This window comes from Stegodyphus dumicola, chromosome X2, assembly GCF_044657685.1.
Source record: "Stegodyphus dumicola isolate Sdum_Otavi_A_Nest chromosome X2, ASM4465768v1".
In the NCBI taxonomy this organism is placed as follows: domain Eukaryota; kingdom Metazoa; phylum Arthropoda; class Arachnida; order Araneae; family Eresidae; genus Stegodyphus; species Stegodyphus dumicola.
In genome coordinates this window covers 51,368,552-51,390,939 of record NC_140781.1, presented here as the reverse complement: position 1 = coordinate 51,390,939, position 22,388 = coordinate 51,368,552, and the positions used below count along the sequence as shown (strand labels likewise).

General features: G+C 30.3%; 1 protein-coding gene across 3 annotated transcripts in view; it reads left to right on the top strand.

The window, feature by feature from the left end:
• Window positions 1–22,388, top strand: part of LOC118193259 (trypsin-1-like) — a 120,200-nt gene that overhangs the window by 50,070 nt on the left and 47,742 nt on the right. For 2 of the 3 annotated variants that reach the window (XM_035364311.2, XM_035364312.2), the window contains exon 2: window positions 9,556–9,800. In XM_035364311.2, the coding sequence (XP_035220202.1) occupies window positions 9,556–9,800 (245 nt within the window). Of the gene's footprint in view, window positions 1–5,151; window positions 5,261–9,555; window positions 9,801–22,388 lie in introns of those variants that run through there. The other variant, XM_035364310.2, reaches the window with a different exon arrangement.

The window sequence follows — 22,388 nt, the reverse complement described above, 5'->3', positions numbered from 1 at the left end:
TATTTCAAAGATGAACAAATTTCTAAAAAATGAACCTGTGGCTCAATGAAATTGCTTAAATATCTTCTCAAACTAATATCTGCGAAATTAGATCAATATTAAACCAATATTTTCAATAGAATACCTGAGCGCTGAAACCAAAAACACTGCATTACATGACTATAAATCTTCTTCCATAAAAAATGTCATTTGAAGGATTACTTGCTGATTTATTAGTAATCGCTAAATATTTAGAGCAAGTTTAGTGGTGGTGATTTGCTTCAATAGGCTTTGAGTGAAAGCACGATAAAGATAATCACACATTTGAGAAAGATTTTAATCAATAAGATTAGAAACAGAAGAGTGAATACCAGATATAAAGACTTACTTAATGAAGATAATTGGTTAAGGAAGGTTGTAATCAATAAAATCAGAAAAAGAATAGAGAATATCAGGTGTAAAGACTTACTTTAGCTATTAGCTCATAGTTTAGTAATAAATGCACAGCAAGTGTGTCTATGTCCCCAAGTTATATCCTTCAAATACGATGGCCAGCAAGCTCTATCCTTCAAGTACAATGCACAGCAAGCTATGTTCTTTAAGTACGATGCTACCAGAAACTAGAAAAGTCTAGGAGATCTATCCAAGCAAGACTCTCTTGAATCTAAGGGAGAAAAATATAATGAATATTAGCTTAATTCTGCTTCAGTAAATTTTACATAATCTGTATTCTTCGCAATTAATCGAAGCCTCTTCCTGACTATTGCAGGGTTATGTTAGATAATAGAGTTATGAATATGTGCAGTATTGGGCAGTGGCTTTCATATTTTTATATCCTTCTAATTAAGAACAAAAGCAAAGACAACCCCAAATCATAATGCCATTTTAGTGAAATTTTTTGTGTAAATGCAGTTTGTTAAACACAATTTCAGCAATCTGGATGACTCTGACACAATTATTTTTAGACGAAATGGGGGGGGGTTGTGCTTGAATGAATTATTCACAAACTATATAACAGTATGAATTGCATTACTGTCCAAAAACAATTATTATGCATTTTACATACTTCTTACACGATCAAATACCTTACTATAATGAAATATACGTTTTTATTTTAATGGTTTGCTCCGCTCATAAATTTTGTTAATTTCAGAATTAACGATTTATGTTTCTTTAGTGATATTTATTTTTCACTTAATATCTTCCTCCACTCGTCGAATTCGAGTAGCTCCATTTGCAGACGATTGCTCTTCCGGTTAAGCCTAAAAATATTTATTCTGCTTCTCTGTTCATCTGCTCTTAGTTGAGTTTCTTTGCAAGTACACATTATCATAATCATGATTTAGGTAATCGTTGAATATTTCTTGTGACGGCAATATGCTTCCCATAAAGATTTCGATTACTCGGGGAGTCAGCTATTTCTCTGAAATGTCCGTTTAAGCAAACATTTTTGAGTTCCCTTGTTGCTGTCTTTCTTAAGCTCCTGGAGTTTACCTCCCAGCTATAATATGCTCATATTTCCATTGGTAAATCACTCTTTGAACTATTAGGGCAAACAGGTAACCTTTGCGAAAAAATCTAGAGATGCGATGTATGTCACTTTGTCTTATGCATATCAATGATTCTTCCTTCCTCACTTGAGGCTGTCTCTTAAACGTTACAAATGCGAAACTTAGCTGGAAGAAAGCCATTGTGCTTGAAAAATAACTTTGAATCGCATTGTTGTATATACATTATACACATATGTCGCTGGACTCCCTTCCGGCTCATTTTTTTATACTCTTCACATTTCGACCAAATTTTGCTTGCCAGGAGTAAATCCTTCAAACAGTAGCATCTTCTATTTCATTTTAGTATAAATGAGAAGAAATGCCAGGAAATGTACGTCAAAGTTACTCTTGAATTTTTTCTTCGTATAAATGTGGCATTAATTTATTTTATTTTCACTACGCGAAATAATTTACAAAGTTCCTCAATTTTGTTACATGTGCGAAGAATTTAAAAAGAGGTAAAGGGAATTTCTCGGAAGTTTACTATTAGAAAGTCCATCATCTGTTAATATTTATTTATTTTAAATTTTTAGCTTACTCTTTAAACTGATTCCACAACTGTTAAATTAATGCAGGATCGATGTGTTTTTATTATTCTGAATTAAAAGATCATAGAAGGACTACTTGAATGAAAAGCTCCTTTGGATTGTTTATAAGGTATTTTCTCCCTTCTTTCCATATGCCTTCGTGGTATAATTGGAAGCACATTCGATGCGTATTCGAGAGGTCCAGGGTTCGAGTCCCGGCGAAGGCATTTCACGTTTTCTGCGGTTAAAAAATAACTACTACTAATGACTCTGAAATCATTTATTTACCATTAAGAGGTGAAGAATTTCAATTGGATACTTGTTTATTCTGAAGAGGCACGTTTCGCAGGAAACACAATTATATTTGAATGTGAATGTTATTAATATAATACCGACTAAACTAATTTTCTCTAATACTCAGCTCTGGTAATTGAGAAAATCAGACTCAACGAAAAAAGCTTCGCGATCAGTAATTTATTTTGACGAAACTTATTTATAAATAAATTACCACTGTAACACAGCGTTTCATATTCCGTAAATACAACTCAAACTTAGTTCGAAACGTTTGTAGTCTCTCAGTAGAGCTATGAGTAAGAAAAACGACCAGAAACTGGACAATGTTTTCCTTTTTAGTTATCCTAGCCTCATTTTTTGAAGATGCGTTGCCTTGATATGGGTCTCTGGTGCATTCCTTTCCAAATGCTTCAAGGGCTGACCTTATTCATAATTGTAATCAAACAAAGCCCCATAATCCAGTACTCGTGAGTATAGGGATTTAAACTGATTTATTATTTTGTGAAAGTGTGACCTCATATCCTATTTCATAATACTTAACGCCTGTTAACCTTCAGTGAAGAATTTGATGTCAGTGTGAAGGAAATAAATATGTTCTTCAAAGTGATTACTTGAATTTAGAATTAATGCTTATACTTTTAAACCTGTTTAACGAAAAAGAAGATGAAGTACCTTCAATAGAATGTGAATGCAGCTCATTTCTGGCTTACTGCTTGTGCAGAGAAATTTTAAAATGTACCATACATTTTTTAAAAAAAAGCTCTTATTTTATTGTAACTATCGTTAAAGTTTTTTAAATGCTAAACATTTATACCTATATTTAATTTACAATTATCAATACCAAAATAAAAATAAAAACCAAAGACATTTAGAAACTGTGTATTAAGCTAAACCTCTCTCTGAGCATTTATTTTCACATGTGCTAAGAATCAAGGAAAAAATTCTGAGCAAATTAGAATCAAAGTTTAGATCATAAAAACAAAATTCGGCACACTGCCTAAGGTTATGCTGAATCTGAAGTCTATTAAGCATAAATGCTATCAATGATTTCATCAGGGAGAGCTCCAAAAAGAGCTACCAAACAAGAGGAAGCACATGATAAGGTCGAAGTCAAGCAATATGCTAAAGATAATAAAAAGGCAATCAAAATACGAATTCAGTAATAAAAAGAATATAAACAAAACAGAAAAAATATTCTTGACTTTTCTATTGTCATAAGAGATAAGAGGATTTATATAAAGTACAGTAGAGTAGAGTAGTTCATGTACTCAGAAACTTGAAAAAGAAATCAAAATTAAAAAAAAAAAAAAAAGATTAAAACAAATGGAAAATGTCTCAACGAAATGCTATAGGGAGCAAAATTATGTATATGCTAAATATATGTATGAAAAATAAAGAATACATAGAAGATAAATTATAATTTAAATTAGCAGCGGAAATTAACTTCCATTTTGTATCCTAAAAATAGTAATCTTCCTTTTTGCACTGCGTCATTTCGAGACTAACCCATGTCATATGATTCGTACATAATTCTGATGATATAAATGGAACTAAAACCCAAACAGCCAATAATAATTTTACACCAGTATTAATTATCCAATCAAAATGCATTGAGAACCAAAACTAACTTACTCTGAAGTAAGATTTTATCCTGAAAATAAGGCACTCGTTTGCTACTCTTCGGCCTAGCTGGACTGCTGTCTACTGCTCTCTTCTTATTGTAAATCTATGAAAAATGTAAAAATTTTTAAATAGTTTTTAAATACTATGCCAAGTTATTTGTGGCCGCAACATGTTTACTGAAAATGAAATGAAGATTTAATCTGCCTCAGCTGTCTGTTCCTATTCATTATTGATTAGCATTCTATGCAATCAGATTTCTTCCTTTTCATTACGGATTCAATATTCTACATTCTACGCCATCAATCTTAATGAACTCTATGCTACTACAAAGTGAATATTCACTTTGTAGTAGCATAGAGTTCATTAAGACTGCTTTTTTCCCTTAAAGTTATCTTTTAAAAAAGATAACTCAAAAAGTTCTTTTTTTTTATTCGCAAAGTCCTTTATTACCCGTATATATATATATATATTACGCATACATTAGAAAATAAAAAAAGAAGAAAGTCAAACAAATTTGACTTTAAAACGGGTATAAAGCTGCTGTAATATAAAGCAGTTTAATAAAGATTTCTTAATTTTTTAAATTTTATTTTTTTTAAGCTAAGAAGAAATAATTATAAATGTGAGCTTCTCTCACCCACAAGCAGTTTGACGGTTATAAAAAACGCAAAAAAGAAAAATTGGTTTATAGTTTTGAGTGATATTGGTATTTATTTTAAAATTTACAATTCCCTCTTAACTATTTGGTCTTGTGATTTACAATTAAAATTCTTTTCATTTTGTTACGCATTTTTATTTTTATTCGCATACTTAGACACTTTTATTGTTTTAGTTTTGTGTTTGCACATTTTAACTTTATATAGGAAGTTGCCAGAAAGTTGAAAAGAAACAATCCATTGAAAAATTAAAATGTATTCGATAATTTCCTGTTTAGCAATCTGGGAGTTAAGAAGCAATTAAATGTATCACTGATAACTTTTCAAACGTGTTGCGGGTAATAATTATTCATGTAATGAATGTCTATACCAGCTTATGACATTTTACTTCCGCTGACAATTATTGAGCATGCTGTTATTTGAGGGATTACGACTGAAAACCCGGTTATGCTTAGCCTTTATTTCCGCGTTTCTGTAGATTTCCCTTCAATATTTGAGGTCTCTTGCCTCTGAACACTTTCTGTTTCTTGGCCATCGCAGTCGGAGAAGAAAACTGGGTTGTTGCGATGTCCGCTTTTTTGAAAAGTCTGGGTTCGTTCAAGTGCTATTTGAAAAGGAATTGCAATGAGAGGTAAAATAATTACTCTTCTTAATGATGGTATGCATTTTTTCCCGACCATTAAGTCCTGATAGAGTCCTATATATTTTGTCTTGACGAATCCAAGGTCAAAATCCAAGCATTTTTTGGTTGAAAGGGGATATTTTTCATTTATTTATTTATTTTTAGTTTTAAAAAACATTCTTTTTCAGAAGCTTCGCTGTAACTCATAAATATTTAATTATATTAACGAATTTTATAGTAATTTCACATCAATTATCATTTTACTTTAATGCTACTTAGAAATTAAATGCTTCAAAATAGTCGATATAAGTTTCGCTATTTGTAACGGCAAGGTTTTCTTTTTTTTTTTTTTTTTCACTTTGTAGTAGCATAGAGTTCATTAAGACTGCTTTTTTCCCCTCGGAGTTAACTCAAAATATTCAATGCAATTAAGAAATGTAATGCTTCTTGCCTGCAAAATTACGGTAATTATTAATTATACATTTAATTAATGTACATTTATTTTAGTAAATGAATAAATAATACTACATTAGCATTTCTGATGTTTGCAATTTGGGAAAATTACGTATAAAAACTTCATTCAGTTCTCATCATAATCGCGTTTCTAATGATAATAAAATCATTTTCAGTTAAAAATCATTAGTTATCAAATTAAATCTCTTTTTTTATTACTTTCAGTCCATTTGGTATTCTCCGTTATGAAAATCATCTTGTTTTGTTCTTAAATACTAATCTGCACAATATATAGAGTAAACTAACTGGAACTATTTTATTTTAAAATATCTGTGTCTCCACTATCTCTGGATTTGAGCTCATGCTCAATAAGAAACTCAAAACAAAGAGGTTTCAAGAAATTGTCAAATGAAAACTCGCGTAATACTGAAAACAAACTTGGCTATTCAAGTTTACGGGCTATCAAACCTTTAAGTATGCGTATTAAAAGTTAAAATTATCATTTTAGTCACACAGAAGTTGTCTGGGGTAAAGTGAATTTTTTGGGGCAGAAATACGAAGGATTCAACAAAATCACTAAAATAATGTTTCTAATATATCTTTTTAAAATCTAAAATAACATCTTTTCAATATTTTTAAATTCCTTGGGATTGTGCTGCTTTTCTCCTTTTTTCTGATGTAAAAAGTTTATTTAAACAATGTTGCCATTTAATAGGCTTATTTATTTATTTATTTATATGCTTGATCTCGGTCTTTCCTTAGTTGCGTTTTTTTTTTTTTTTTTTTTTCCATTCCTTCTGGGATTTATCCATTCGGGGAATTTCTGCCTGCTTTCAATTTTTTTACTTTTTAGATTGTTTCTGTTCCTCTACACCTCCTTCTTAGTAGGTTAGGTCCAGCACCAATACTTTCGGCGGCCTAGACCAGTGTTTTTTTATTTGTGTGTCGCGGCCACAATATGAAATGTTGGGGTTCACAAAAATTTAATTTAGATGCATGCATGAAGTTAAAGTAATTTCTTTAACTTCATGCATGCATCTAAATTAAATAAGTTTTTTAGGAGACTTTTAAAAAACTTACATTAATTGACATTAATGAGATCAGTCACCTGATTTAATGAGCTATCGAGTGGATAAAAACTTGAGTTTTCGCAAAAATCCTTGCCCGAATGCTGGATTGAAGCTAGAACTGAAATTTCCACAGTTTCTGATATTCAGATTTTGCCATTCAGCACAACATACTTAAGTGAAACGACTTTTTCAGCTTTTACGTTGACTTAATTCAAATGTCATTCAATGCTGAAAAACATTAAAGATATTTTATGTCCAGTAGTGTCAAATATTGTGCCAACATTTAATTTGTTATGCATCAAAAAACACACACATCTGCACCAATATAACGTAATTTTCTTTCATTAATTTTTGCATGCTGGGAAAAAATCCTAAAACTGCTTCTTTTCATATGTATATTGCTTACCAAAGAAATAAATTATTTATCGTAAATATTTATTTTTATGTCTTTATTCCATGTTAAGTATTTGGAGTCACAAAATATCTCGAAGATGAAAAGTTGTGAAAGAAAGAAGTTTAAGAAGTTCTGGCCTAGAACGATCAGTATAAATTAAACATATTAATACTTCAAAACGAAATGCACTCTAATTCAGTTAGCACTTGTGAGAAAAAATTTGCTAGCGACCTCTGAAAATCAGCGCTCGAGGCGGCTACTTAATGTCGCTTATGCTTTTAGTTGGCTTTGTACTAGGTTTCCTGAAGAGGAGTCTTCTGTGAGTTCTTTTGTGTAAAATTTGTCCTTCCTCTTATCTTCTTTCTTTTGATAAAGGGTAGTTCTGTGTATCCGGAATCTAGAATACACTCATGCTCCCCTTAAAAAAGAACCTGATATAACCGATAACCGATAATTCAACAATTTTGTTCATGTTATAAAGTTTCATTTCTTGATTTTTAACCAAGCATGAATTACATTTTATTCTATGACGAATATTAAGAGAAGGAATTTCAAGTTCAGAACAACTCAAAGTCGTTATTTTGGCAAATTTCGGAGTAGCAGATGCAATAGGGTAAGGTTACGTAAGTCGTGTTCCCTATAAAAAAATAACTATAAGTCGTAAAATCTATGAAAATATATAAATTATGTGAGGTAATAATATCTTGTGTTATCGCTGATGCTATTTACTACAATAAAATTCCATACAACCTACTCTGTTACAAATTAATCAAATTTATAAACACGAACTTAATATGACTTAGACAACTAATATGAAGTCATACCGCATATAGCTTAAATCGTACTACGTTTAAAGTTGAACAATTACTTGTATAAAAAAATGTCTATTTCTCAACTAATTTAGTTATACAATTAATTGCAATAATGATCATTAAAGTATTTTTTTTTAATTTTCTTGTCGACTCCAGCACATAAGTCATGCACCCTTTAGAATTTTAGGTACCGAATCATATTCTCTTCTCTGTCTTCTACACAAATATTGTGATATTATGCCTAATAGTATTTAAAAGATGCGACTTAAGCGGTGGTACGACTTGCGGAACCTTACCCTACATTCTATTGCAGAAATTGAAAAATAATCGTTTCGGCAAAATTCCAGAACTTCTATAAGCCATTCTCTTCTCACTTGTAGTAGCTATAATAAAATAGCTGTTTTGTTATACGCATGTTCTTAACTCACTTTCAACGTAAAAAAGCTTTTCGCCAATTTTCCGTATTAAACGATTTACTTTAATGTTCTTTCAGTTTTCTTGAATTTCATGGGCTAGTTCATTTGACGTAATGAAGTCTCAACAGTTTCCTTTTTCAAGAGCATCTCTCTTAAATTTGTGCAGTTTTCAATAGCGTTTATTAAAATTATTATTAGTATAGTTATTCCGAGGGAAAATGTTTGAAACAGCTCTTGGTAAGCAAATTTTTATACTCACTCCATTTCGAGAAATATTGGTTTAATTAAAGCTTGTAATCAGCAATAAATGTTAATTTAATTGGATTTTGCATGGTAGGCCCGAACTTCCAGTCTAATGTAGCTGCTGCAACAGTGTTTATGAAAGCATTGCAGAGAACGTCTCAGTTAAACTGCATTTCGATGATATGTTGAGTTAATGGTTTTAGTCCAAAGCTTATCTACTTTCGAATATAAAACATTTTCCATTTACATATTTGTTCATATCTTAATAAATAAACATATTACATATCTTTTAACTTGATTTATGTTTTACTGCATCCGTTTATAAAACTGCAATAAATGTCTTGGACTAATTTCAGAAAAACATAGCTATCATCTTAAATTGTATTGTGACCTGTTTTAGAACTGCTATTAACTGGTTAGCTTTCTATACTTTGGGAAAATTATTATCATTTAAAATATTGGCTTAGCTCTCATTCACTAAATGTGTACACAAATAAGCAAACATATTAATTAAAACATTTATTTTCAACTAAAACCCTATCATTTATACGAATTTAGAATAACTTGCGAGACGAAGAGACTTCTAATTGCAGAAAAAATATTTAAATCCAAACTTAGTAATGAGTTTCGATGCAAAATTTCACTATTTTTCAACCGCTGTAGACTTAAGTGATAAAATAATTAGCTTCACTCTCATAATTTAAATGAATTAAACCTACGAACGAATTTAACGATGTTTAAACTTAATCTCAGGGTTAAATTTAAAAAGTTAAAGGTTAAACTTAAAAAGTTAAATGTTAAACTTAAAAAAGTTTAATTTAATTTCACTTGCCGATAATGCTTTAATCAAACACTGGTTTCATAAAATATAGTATTTTCCTGAATTTTAAAATTTTCTTATATTTTCTTTTCTTAGGATGCTGGAGCGATCGGTGCTTGTGCTGTTAGTGTTTATGCAGACAGCCAGCACCACAGAAGCCTATACACCGTTTTCATTCAGACCTTCCGTTCGATATGGACACCGGAAAAATGACCCAGGCCGAGTTATTCATAAAATACCGCCGAAGAATCTGGACCTGCCGGCTTCTTCGAACAATCCGCAGAAATTTTTCGATCAGAATTTTCTCTACCAAGTAATGAATGTGGCTCAATATCTCCAATGTAAGTGGAAATATTTTTAGAGTTTTCCAGTGCGTGTTATATAACTCTTAACCAAACATTTTGCTAATGAAATTAAATGAAAACAAATGTTTAACTGATTTAAAAACTAGTGGTAGTACATCGAAGTCAAATGCATTCTCTAATTCCATAGTTTAAGACCTCAATGACCATTAACATTAAAAAAATAATCGTTATGGTTTCATTTTATTCGTGTAGTACTTGTACACGGAGAAGTTGCGAAACTGGTTGTTTTACACAATTCGTGCAAACTTCAGTGCATATTCCACTCGGCAAGTACTAAATTCTAGATTAGTTCTTATTTTATCTTGAGTGGAAGTCAATATAAATAATAGAAGTCATACTGGAGGGTAAAGATCAAGAACCTGAAGGAAATGCAGAAGCAGACAACTGAGAATTTAGCCAGTGGTCTTCGCAGTAAAGCCCCGATAACTCTGCTGAATGTTATTGCAATTAATATATAATTGTTGGAAATGTTGATTTGGTAATAATTTCTTTTATTCTTCTGTTACTAGAACTGCAAAATTTGCGAGAGCAAGAAATAGATAATTTATAAAGGTAAAGAGCTCGATGTCTTTTTCTTTATGGAGATGCCATCTTGAAGGAACGTCTTATTTCCAAGAATCCTCAAATCATTCAAGTGCCCAGAATTGAACGAAGGCAAATTACAGGCGTTCAGGTTTTTTTATTCACTTAGATGCTGATGGGCCCAAAGAGGATGTAAAAGGATATATCTGGATTGAGGTTGTAAGGAGACTTAACTCAGTGACAAAAAAAACTACGAGTTTCTACGCAGGATTGCTATACACTTACAAAACATGATCTTTCTTTATCTTTTACGCTTCTAGGAAACCTTCCTTGACGCGATGATAGTCAAGATATAGATAGTTTATATCTATATCTTTATAAATTATCTATTCGAAAGCAGTTATATTCTAGCTCCTTTGGTTCTGTTAATAACTGAGTTATTAAGGGCATTAAAATACGGTTTTTCTCCCATTTTAAATTAACAATTCTCAAAGTGGAAAACTTTTCCGAAATAATGCAATACGGTAACAATATTTCTAGGTTTCCAAGAGACGCAAAACAATGCATATCGCTTCTTTCGGAAATAAAAAAAAAATATCAATAGATAAATTAAGAAAAATATTTTCGTTCTCTTGTGAAACTTCTTAAACGTTAATAAATTATATAACTCCATGCATATATCCTCCAATACCTCTCTAGATTGACCAAAACATTTTCTTTAAGTCCGCCTTTAACTAATGAAAATATTCAGTTGTACATAGTTCCTTAGTGTTAGCTGCTGCCATAAGATCTGATTTATTCACATCAAAATTGAGTTCTAGACAAAGATTAAATATGAATACAAATGAATACTCTATTACTGGGTAGCAAAATCTTATACATGGTGTTCGAAAAGATGTCGTTGCAGACTTTATATCTTTAAATATTGAGCGTACATATGTATTCCAAGACTCAAGGTTTCTAAGGATAAGACAAAGAATTTTAAGGAAATAGTTTCAGCATTGATGTGGTAGGTCTTGTAAATATAAAATATAAATTTTTAAATGTTCCACTTTGGAAAAAATTTCAATTAATAAAATGTTTCATGCTAATCAAATTTCAAACACAGTATTTCTTATCGTGCGAAATTCGGGAAAATAATAGTAATAAATATTTTGAGATGCCAGTTACAAATGTAATAATGAGTGCTGTTTATGTACAAACAATCCATTAAATAATTTGGTTCCTTCGCTTCCTTCCTTTTTTTTGAAATTTGCTTCCTGAATTTGTTTGAAAATTTGTGAATTTTTATTTCTAATACGCACAAAAAAAGGAGTAAAGTTAATTAAATTCATTTTCAAATATCTCCGCAAATTTTCACTTAAAGATATGTTATATTAGATATTGATATTATAGCATAATGAAATCTTTTACTAAATCAAATTTTTGCTCTACTGGGTCCGTATCAAAGGTTAGATTTTATGCTGACAAAAATTCCCTTTTCTCCAGCACTAAAATGGTTTCATAAAACTTATCATCGTTTAAGGCCAATTTCTCTTAGAAAGTCCTCCGCGAAGGTATCCCTTCCCTTAGCAGCTATCTCTCAAATATTTGTAATAATCAAACAAACCAAAAAGCCAAGCCTATCACAGCTTAAAGAACTTTTCAGTTAGAAGTGCGTGTCCAGAAACTAATACAATAGACTACTGATTTTAGAAACTCAAATGGATCGCAAAAATGATGCATGAATCATTGCAATCAAAAAATGATACATGATGGTGAAATCGAAAGTTCATTGAAGGGAATTCGTTCAAAAACATCATAAACTGACGAATTAGGGTCAAAGCTCATAAAAACAATATTTGCAGTTTGTAAATTAGAGGTTTTTAAACAAGTTACTTAACGGTATTTAAGCAAACAAAGCTTGCTAGCACCTTTCTCAAATGATACGTATAAACTTCACATAACTATGACTTGTTACAACAAGCCTCTACACGTTTTACAGTATACTAATCAAAACTGGATGTTTAATTTTATCTCGTATGACTAACTTCAGTCGCAATCAACCGTTAGTCAACATCTTTTTTATAAAAGTAATATAAATAAATTTAACATTAAAAAGGAATTTAATAAACTTTACCATTATTAATATAAGAGATGAAATTTAAAATATTTTAAAAGAAATATTAAGATTTGTTTCTGAAAATTTCTTTCAAATTAAGTCATTCAGCACTACCATTGAAGTTTTTTTTTAACTCATGAAAAAATTCATATGTAAAAAAAGTATCAAGAATCAAAGTAATGTTGTAATAAGGAATTTATCTTCTTTGTGCACACTTTTATTCTTAAAAACCAAAATTATTGATAAAGATCTGTTTTAAAATTATGCCAAAGAACTTTGAGCCTAAATTTATGAATTTTAGCTACACGAGAAAAATAGCTTTTGTGATACCAATCTATAACTGATATTAATGATTATTTCGAAAGTCTATAACAACAAAATTAAAATGATATCTTAATACAATGTGTCAGCCAGATAAGCCATTATAAGTATCAAAATATTCAAAATAGTCTTCTAAATTTTATTTATCATCCCCTTACGATTTTGTTTGACAAGTCTTTGATTCCAAAGAATTTTTTTAATTTGAAGACTACTTTTTACGCTTCTTACGCAAACTGATTTCGTTATCAACATGTTTAACGCAAAAACTTGCCAAATGAATAATGTGGATGAGAAATGGTTATTAACTGAAATATAGATTTACTTAAAAGATAAATTATAACCTAAACTTCTACAGTTTCTTAAATCGTCTTATTGATTTGGAACAGTTTAATAGTTTATATTCGACGGAAATAGTTTCATGACGCTCATTTCATTTTCTGTTTCTAAAGTGACTGTTACAAAAATTCAGTTTTAAAATTCATCGGCATTGCTCTATCTAGACCATTGGTTCTCATCTTTTTTTGCTCTCTTCACTCCTTTCACCACTGCCATACAATCATTCCCGCCCCTGCTCCAAAACTCAAAAAATTGTTATAAATGCATTTATTTAAATTTAGATTACTTTTTAATGTATTGTATAAATTAAACAAGAAAATGTATAAAAAATACTAATAAATACCAGAACTTGTATAAAAGTAGTTTTTGGCATTTATAAAATAAAACTAAATACCTTGAGAGGTAAACAAAAGGTTGACCGCATTTCCCCCCCCCCTGGAACTATGAAATTCCCCCTAATTTGAGAACCACTGGTCTAGCCTATACTTCTAGTTTTATATCAGACACGAACTTTACTGTATATGATAGCAACGAGCACCATATATATAAGAAACAGCTTATGAAGTGATGGTACGTTATGAAAGCCACTTTCTAGAAAATTACAAGATCTAAAAAAATGCACAACGCTTGTCGAACCATAGCTTTGGTAAGCAAGCCAGTGGAAAGAAGTTGGTGAACAGTCTTCCCTCTCCTGACGCAGACACCTATGGTCGGCAACGCACGAGTTCTTCGGCAGTGGCGCCATCTGTTGGAAATAATCTTTATTATCCACTGCGGTTTGCTAACAATTAACTTCCAAATACTTATTCAGAAGTCAAACAACAAAATACTTTTCAGTTTTTTTACAAATTTACGCCGTTTAAACATCATAGAATAAAGTAATATTACAGTAGATGTTGCAATACCCCTACCAATTTCTTCACATTGCAAAAACTATAAAGATAGTCCTTTTAAGATTTCTTGTTATATTCAATTATGTTCCTGTAATTTTGGCTGTGTACTAAATTATCGTTCCCAGAGGTTCCAATACAATTAGTCTCTATGTAATTCTAGTTGTTCATGTTAAATCTTTTTGCGCTTCTTCCCTTATCTGAAATTTCTATTCTTATAAAAATGCTTAAAATTTAACACCAAAATGATACGTAAGTAGAAAGTTAAAAAAAAAAAAAAAAAAAAAGGAAACGAAAACTGCACATTTTTAAAGTCTCTCAGAATTTTCTTCTCACAGTCAAAAATTACCACATTTCTCAAAAATAAAATTTTGTACTCTTCTGTTATCAAGACCGGGTTCAGAAACTTGTGTATGTATACACACCATGCATATGTATGCACATATGTACACATTTCTTAATACGGTCCTGATAACAGATGAGTAACTAAAATTATAACGTTTAAAAAACATAAAGTTTAATTTGTCTCCAAAATTCTGTTTAAATTTAAACGAAGGTTGTATATAGACTTACGTGAAAACAGTAGTCTTCTCAACTAGTAAGGAATTCTACCCAAAATGGTAACGCACGGACTACGGAGGGAAATTGCTCCACCTCAGAGTACTAGACAAGAACTGTAGCAAAAAGCTAGCGGTAAAAACAGGTACCCGCCTGTTTTGAAATCCCGCAACCAAAGAGTCTAAAAAGTTAAAATGTATATATTCTGCAAATTGCCTGGAAATCAATAACAATATTCTTCTTATTTACATTTATTAATAATAGCAATTAATATATCAGTAAAAATATAATAATTATTTAATTAAACATAGTGAAGCGCTTTTGCATTAATCTACTTGCAGCATAATTTTATAGTAGTATATCATACTTCAGTTTCATTTATTATTTGGAATGCATCATTTGAAAAAAAAAAAAAAAAAAAGAGGAAAAAACATAGGGAAGTTTATGAATGACTTTTTGTCACATGGTGGAGCAGGAAGGAACAGGTCAGTAAAAGTTAACAATTTCCTAAGCAATAGGTGGCTCCATCTAGTTACTAAGATTTAAAATATTTTTGAACTTTTATGGATTAAATGTTAGTGCTGCCATCTAGTAATAACATTAGTCTTTAAATATATGATAAGAGATATAGACTGAGATAAAGCCAGTATGTAAAAACACATGAGCAATTTTATAAATAATCAGTGATAAAAACATGCAGTTAACAATTTCTTCACCCATTGAAATTTATTATGTTTTCGAATTTTAGAAATTTATAATGTTACAATTATAAAGATTACATGAGAAAAACCTATGGTTTTATGGTGCCATCTAGTGACGAGCCTGAAACATAATTCCTCGTTAGGTAATATATCAGTTAAATACTACAAAACGTTAATCTAACTACAAGATGATTTTAAATAAGTTCAGTGTTAAATATAGCTTATTTCTGAATAATTTAATATCCAAAAAACAAGGTATAAAACTGTGTGGTTAAGATTTTATAAAATAGATATGAATGCACCTGCAATTTTGAGAAATGTGAGAATTACTTTGCTGATATCTATAATAATAAAAGCAAGTGTAATGTGTCTGTCTGTCTGTCTGTCTGTCTGACCGAGCTCTCCAGCCAAATCTATCGCACGCAGGGACCTGGAATTTTTTATACGGAAGCACAAAGGGGCTGGCCACCAGACCTCGAAGCCTGATTTTCGATTTTTGAATTAGAAAAATTTAAAAAAAATTATTTATAATTAATTAATCACGGTTTTTTTGACTCACTGATATTATTATTTGTTTTCAAATAACGTTCGATTGTAACAATTGATTTCTTTATTCTAGCGTTAGTTTGCTGTTTTGACCATACATCTATAATAATAAAAGCAAGTGTAATGTGTCTGTCTGTCTGTCTGTCTGACCGAGCTCTCCAGCCAAATCTATCGCACGCAGGGACCTGGAATTTTTTATACGGAAGCACAAAGGGGCTGGCCACCAGACCTCGAAGCCCGATTTTCGATTTTTGAATTAGAAAAATTTTAAAAAAATTATTTATAATTAATTAATCACGGTTTTTTTGACTCACTGATATTATTATTTGTTTTCAAATAACGTTCGATTGTAACAATTGATTTCTTTATTCTAGCGTTAGTTTGCTGTTTTGACGATACATTAAATCGATTAATTACAATTCATTTCTTTTTTGTAGCTTATTATTTATAATTAATTAATCACGGTTTTTTTGACTCACTGATATTATTATTTGTTTTCAAATAACGTTCGATTGTAACAATTGATTTCTTTATTCTAGCGTTAGTTTGCTGTTTTGACGATACATTAAATCGATTAATTACAATTCATTTCTTTTTTGTAGCTTGTGGGGGGGGAAGAGAGAGAGACAGTCTACATGTCCTACACTACTATTCCTGCGCTATTCACTTATCTGCATTTTCTAAATGCACGGGCAACGCCGGGCGGGTACAGCTAGTAAATTATAAACAAAACTATTTAAAAAACTCATTCTTTTTTGTCAGATCAATGCAGAAAACATTTTCAGCTACGAGATAAGAAACATTATGAATTTTCTCCTCATCAAATGATTAACGTGACAAACAGAAAAAAACAAAAATTTTCAGCTAAATTTAAAATACTCAATTTTGTGACAATTGTAATTATTTACAATTTTTCTAGTGATCATTATAGATAATAAGTTTCGCATTTCATGCATTATAAATATAACTCATTTAATGGAAGATTAAATGTTAAATTTTCTTTCTTTGCATGGCAACGCATGCACTGATATCTTGTATTTTGATGCACTGATATCTTGTATCTTGTATTCTTTGAACGCGCGTTACATAAATTATTAGCAAAACTTTCAAATGACATAATAAACAATGATTTTTAAATGATTCGTGTAGTTTCAAACGATGAAATTTTAATGAAACATTAAATTTACTCATTTTCACATATTGTACCGTAAGGAATTATACAGATGAATATAACGAATAACGCCAGGTTTGTCATTGAAAACATTCTATGGCACTTGTTCATTAATTCATTAGCTTTTAGAAACGGTAAATATTACATTAAGTTTCCCATGTTTTTAGAACATTATATTTCTCTTCCAAAAACTAAATAAGATGATTTATATTCACTTTTATATGCTTTACACATATTGCGCTATGATTTATATGCTATATATATATATATATATATATGATTTATTATGCGCTTTGAAATTTTTTTTTATACCTCCTGCCACGAAGTGTCTAATGGGGGCTATATTTCAAAACAAGAAGTTTTATTCAACTCAGAGTTATTTTTAATTTAGAAGTCAAACAACAACAATCAGCGTTATATTTTCAAATTTTCACAGGACTAGTTTCGATGGTTTTACCGAACCATCATTCTCAGCTGCAAAAGCGCAAATGAACGAGATAAGATATAATGATTAAATAAGATATGATAAGAAAGCCTGGCCAGGAGATAAACTACTGGCGCCATCTGCTGACGAAACTAGAACTAAACAATAATTTCTTTAAAGATTAATTCAGTGTTATTTTATTCAATCTTCATTTTTAAGAGCAGTACTTTTAAAACATAATCTCAACAAAGTGAGGAAATGTCATCATTTCTGATGCAATTCATAAATAGAAAGGCTAAACAAAATATTTTTATTTCTGTCAGCAATAACTGAATACGTTTGCGTATTCTTACTTGATATTAGTAGTTATATAAACACATAATGTTTTAAATGGAAATTGAAATTTCAATTAGAAATTGTACTCCTACAATAAATCTAAAATTGACTCATGGTTTAATGCATATACAGTATTAAAAACAGCTGCAAAGTTTTCTAATTAACTGTTCACTACAAAGGCTGCAAAACACTTCTTTTGCAGTTTTGAAGTTCAGAAAAGCATCAAGCAATATATTTCAAATACTGCAATCCAGACTTCAGTTTAATTTGCTGTTTCAAAGCAAAAAAAAAAGCAACCTTAGATTCGCTTAGATTTACAATTCAGAATCAGCTGGTTTGGGGGATATTTGAAATAGGTCAATCTTTTTATCAACAATAAGGGGGGAAAATTGCCTCCTTTCTCTTGCGTATTTTATCTTCGAAATTGATAAAGTTTTATTCAGAGTACTACGCCAGTCTCCGATTATTCCTTCCTTTAAATTTTTTGGTCTTTAAATGTACATGTCAAGTATTTTAGTGGGATTTAATTTTAAAATGCAGCAACCATTTACATAATTAATCAACGTAATGTTCTTTTTTAATCTAACATCTGTTAGCATCATCGGTCTGAAATTTAATTAAAAACTGTAATGTCGTGAAAGTAGTGATCAGCACCATTACCCATATACTGTTACTTTTTTTTTAAGGGAGAGTGGGAATTTATGCTAATATTCGCCATTTTCTGCGAATTACATTTCTGTGTATTAAATTTGTGAATCAAATGAAAAACGGGAATAATTTATTTCTGTTAAGTACATTTTTATTTTCGGCCAATTATAATCAATGTACTAATTCAATCCAAAGATTTATAACTCTCCTTATTAGAAAGGCTCAGAATAATCGTTGTATAACAGCTGTCCCTGAGCTACAGAATATTCTGCACTCCTGAAATACGTTAAAATTATTCTAGTCTTAATAAAAGCAGCATTGTTACACAAATTTCGTATACTCAAAGAGACCTAACTGATCTGCATCAGAAGTTACTGAACGCAAAATTAATTTTACCGAAAAGATTACATGCAAAATTCAGGACTTTTTATCCTTGCAGTTTCTAAATTAACGTATTTGCACTGCAAAATTTAAAATTCGTGAAGCTAATAACGGAGACTTATTGAAATATCTCGACTAGGTTTAGGCTTTGCGTTTATTTTACTATAGTTGTTTAAGAAATCCGATAGCTCTACACGATGAGATAACTCCAGACGGATTTTTCCGAGGGAAATTTCTAAAATTTTTTCTAAATACTTTTTAGGGGGTGGGAAAGGGTTTTCAGAGCATTAATTGAAATATAACTCTCTAAATTTTGCTTTCGCAGGCAATCAGTTTTATTAGTCAATGAGTTATAGTTCTTCTGTGACACCAGCTTCTTTATAGCAGATGCACTATTGGTACATTTTATTTATAGAAATTTAATATCATCGGGTGCCTGACTTGATGTTCTCTTCCTGGGATGAAAGTAGTTCGCATATGGTTTTAACAGTTTTTTTTTTTTTTTTTTTTTTTTTAAGCAAACTTTTGCATACCACATGCTGGCCCTCGCTATATTTAAAAATCTTTAACGCGATAACAAATTACTTATTACTTAGATCTTTTTCATAAGTTGCCCGTTTAAAAATTTAAGTTTCAGAAATTATTTTGCTAAAAGGTGTCATTTAATAGAAATTATTTGCGTCTAAAGTCTACCTTATTTTATTCATTTCTTAAACTAGAAGCATAGGGCTATACCAGTTGTTCGTGAGATATTTAATCGTTTAGTTTTTCCCCCAAATACCTGGTAGATACGTATATTTCTACAGAACTACAAACAGGTATTTATGATTTGTATGTTATATGCTTTAAATCAAGTCATAAATAAAATCCACTTCTCTAGATACAAAAATTATTAGTTTACATCTTTAGATTATGCCAGATATAACAGTTTATATCAGATGTAATTTCTTTTTTCCCCATAAGTCTAACCAACGCATATTAGTAGAATGCTATGGCTTACGAATCATTATTATCCAATACATTTTATGCGTCGCTTAAGTTTATATTTCTATTATAAATGAAGAAGGCATCAGCCTTTAATTTTGAAATAAATTCAGCGTTAAATTCAGCTTATTTTTTTGGAATTCCGTTTCTAAAACCAAGTATAAAATTGTAAAGTTAAGATTTCATAAAAATAGATATGAATGGTTCTTCAGTGCTAAGAAACATGAGAATTATTTTCCCTGGTATAAATTATAAACAGTAATCTTTCAAAGAGTTTTTTTTTTTTTTTTTTTTTTTTTTTTTTACTAAATCAACATCGAAAACATTATCAACTACGAGGTATGAGAAACTCAGGAATTTCTTCATGATCAAATGATTAATAAAACAAACTAGAAGAAAAAATTTCTCATCTAAATTTAAAATGCTCAATTTTGGGACAATTAGTAATTATTTGCAATTTTTTTCAATAAGTTTTGTATTCCACGCATTATAAGTTTGATTCTACTGTTGACAGGCCCAATTTAAAATCATACAGCAAACAACTCCGAACCAGGGCGTCCATTTCAATCAGTCGTTGTGTAAGTTACGTTTGAAGTACCGATGTAACACGCTTTTATACTCTTGGTCAATGTCTGGACTCCCATCCTAACCTACTGAAACTTATCATCTTGTCCTTTTTTTAATCAAACATTCGTCAGTATCATCAGTCTGAAATTTAATTCAAAATTGTAAAGTCGTGAAAATAGTGATCAGCACCATTATCCATACACTGTTACGCAATATTTCATTAAATTTCTTACTGCATGAAATTAATTGGTGGAAAATGTTTTTAGGGGAATTTCAGTTTTTATGAAAAATAATAATATGGCTGTTAAATATAGAATTTTGTTTTTTCGGGGAAAAGAGGATTGAAGCTAATATTTACTATTTCTTTCGAATTACATTTCTGAATATCAAGTTTCTAAATTAAATGAAAAAGAAAATACTTTAAGTACATTTTACATTTTCGGCATAATTTTAATCTATGTACAAATTCAACATGAAGATCACTTACTTTGTTAGAAAAACACAGAATAATCTGTAAGTCTCGTCAATAAGGCTGTTCGATATTCTGAAATATGTTAAATTATTTTACTCTAAAATCATAGCAGCAGTATTATACAAATGTCATATACTCAAAAAGACCTAATGAGTCTGAATAAAAAGTTACTGATTGTAGGATTAATTCTACCAGAAGGATAACATACAAAATTCATGAATTTTTAACCTTGCATTTCTAAAATAAGATTTATGCAGTGTAAGATTTCGAACCATTAAGGTTAATAATGGAGAGTTAGTGAAACATTTCGCGTAAGTTTACGTCTTGCGTTTATTTTTGTGCAAGTGTATAGCAAAACCCTGTAGCGCTACACAATGAGATAATTTCAGACGGAGTTAATTTCAGACGGGTTTTAAATTATTACTAAAAATTTTTTTGGTTTTTGCTTCCAGAGTAATCATTGAAATATAACTCAATTCCGCTTTTACAGGCAATCTCTGTTACTAATCAACGAGTTATACTTCTTTTGTGACATTAGCATCCTTATAGTGGATAAATTCTGTTTATAGGAGTTTAATGCCATAGGGGTTCTGAACTGACGTCCTTTTCTTCAGGTGAAGTAGTTTATGTATGGTTTTGGCAATTGTTTTTCAGCGAAAGTTTTGCCATACGACAGACTGTTCCCCCTTCTCTTTAAAAGTCTTTAGCGCGATAACGAATGAGTTATTACTTGGGTCTTTTTTCATAAATGGTCCATTTAAAAATTTTAATTTCAGAGATTATTTTGCTAAAATGTGTTAGGTTACCAATATTATTCGGGTCCAAAGTCTACCTTATGTAATTCATTTCTTGAACTGCAAGCACAGGACTGCAACTAATTGTTAGTAAGATATTTAATCTTTCACAGTTTTTCCGCAAATATCTTGTTTATTTTCACGGAATTAAAAAATTACAAATAGATATTTATGAATTTTATGTTAGATGCTTTAAATCAAGTCATAAGTCAAATACCGTCGTCCAATTATAGGAATAGTTAAGTTACATTTTGTGATTGTATTAAACGTAACAGTTATATCGGAGATAATATTGACAATTTTTTTCAATAGTAATAGTAGTAATTTACATAATAAATTTCGAATTTCACTCATTATGAAATTTAGCTGAATTTAATTTAAAATTTAAAAGATGATTTCTCATTTTCAACAAGGTATGGCATGGGAAACGCACGTTATATAAAACATTAAAATAATTTTCTAATGACAAAATAAACAGTAACTTTTCAGGGACTCGTGGGATTTTAAACTTTAGAAATTTAAATAACGATTAAATTTGTTTACTTTCACCTTTTGTACTGTGCGGATTGTGCATTTGAGTATAGCATACACTATGAATTTGGCTTCATTCAAAACATTCTAAGGTATTTCTTTATCAGTTGTCTTTAGGAACAGAAAATATTACATTCGCTTTTCATGTTTTATGAAATTTCATTATTCTTTCAAAAATTAAGTGAGATGTATTGTAAAACATCTTCTTTTATGATTTATATTCACTATGAAAGTTTGGCTTATACCTTGTTCTGTCTGGGTGTCTAAGATGTGTCTTTGCT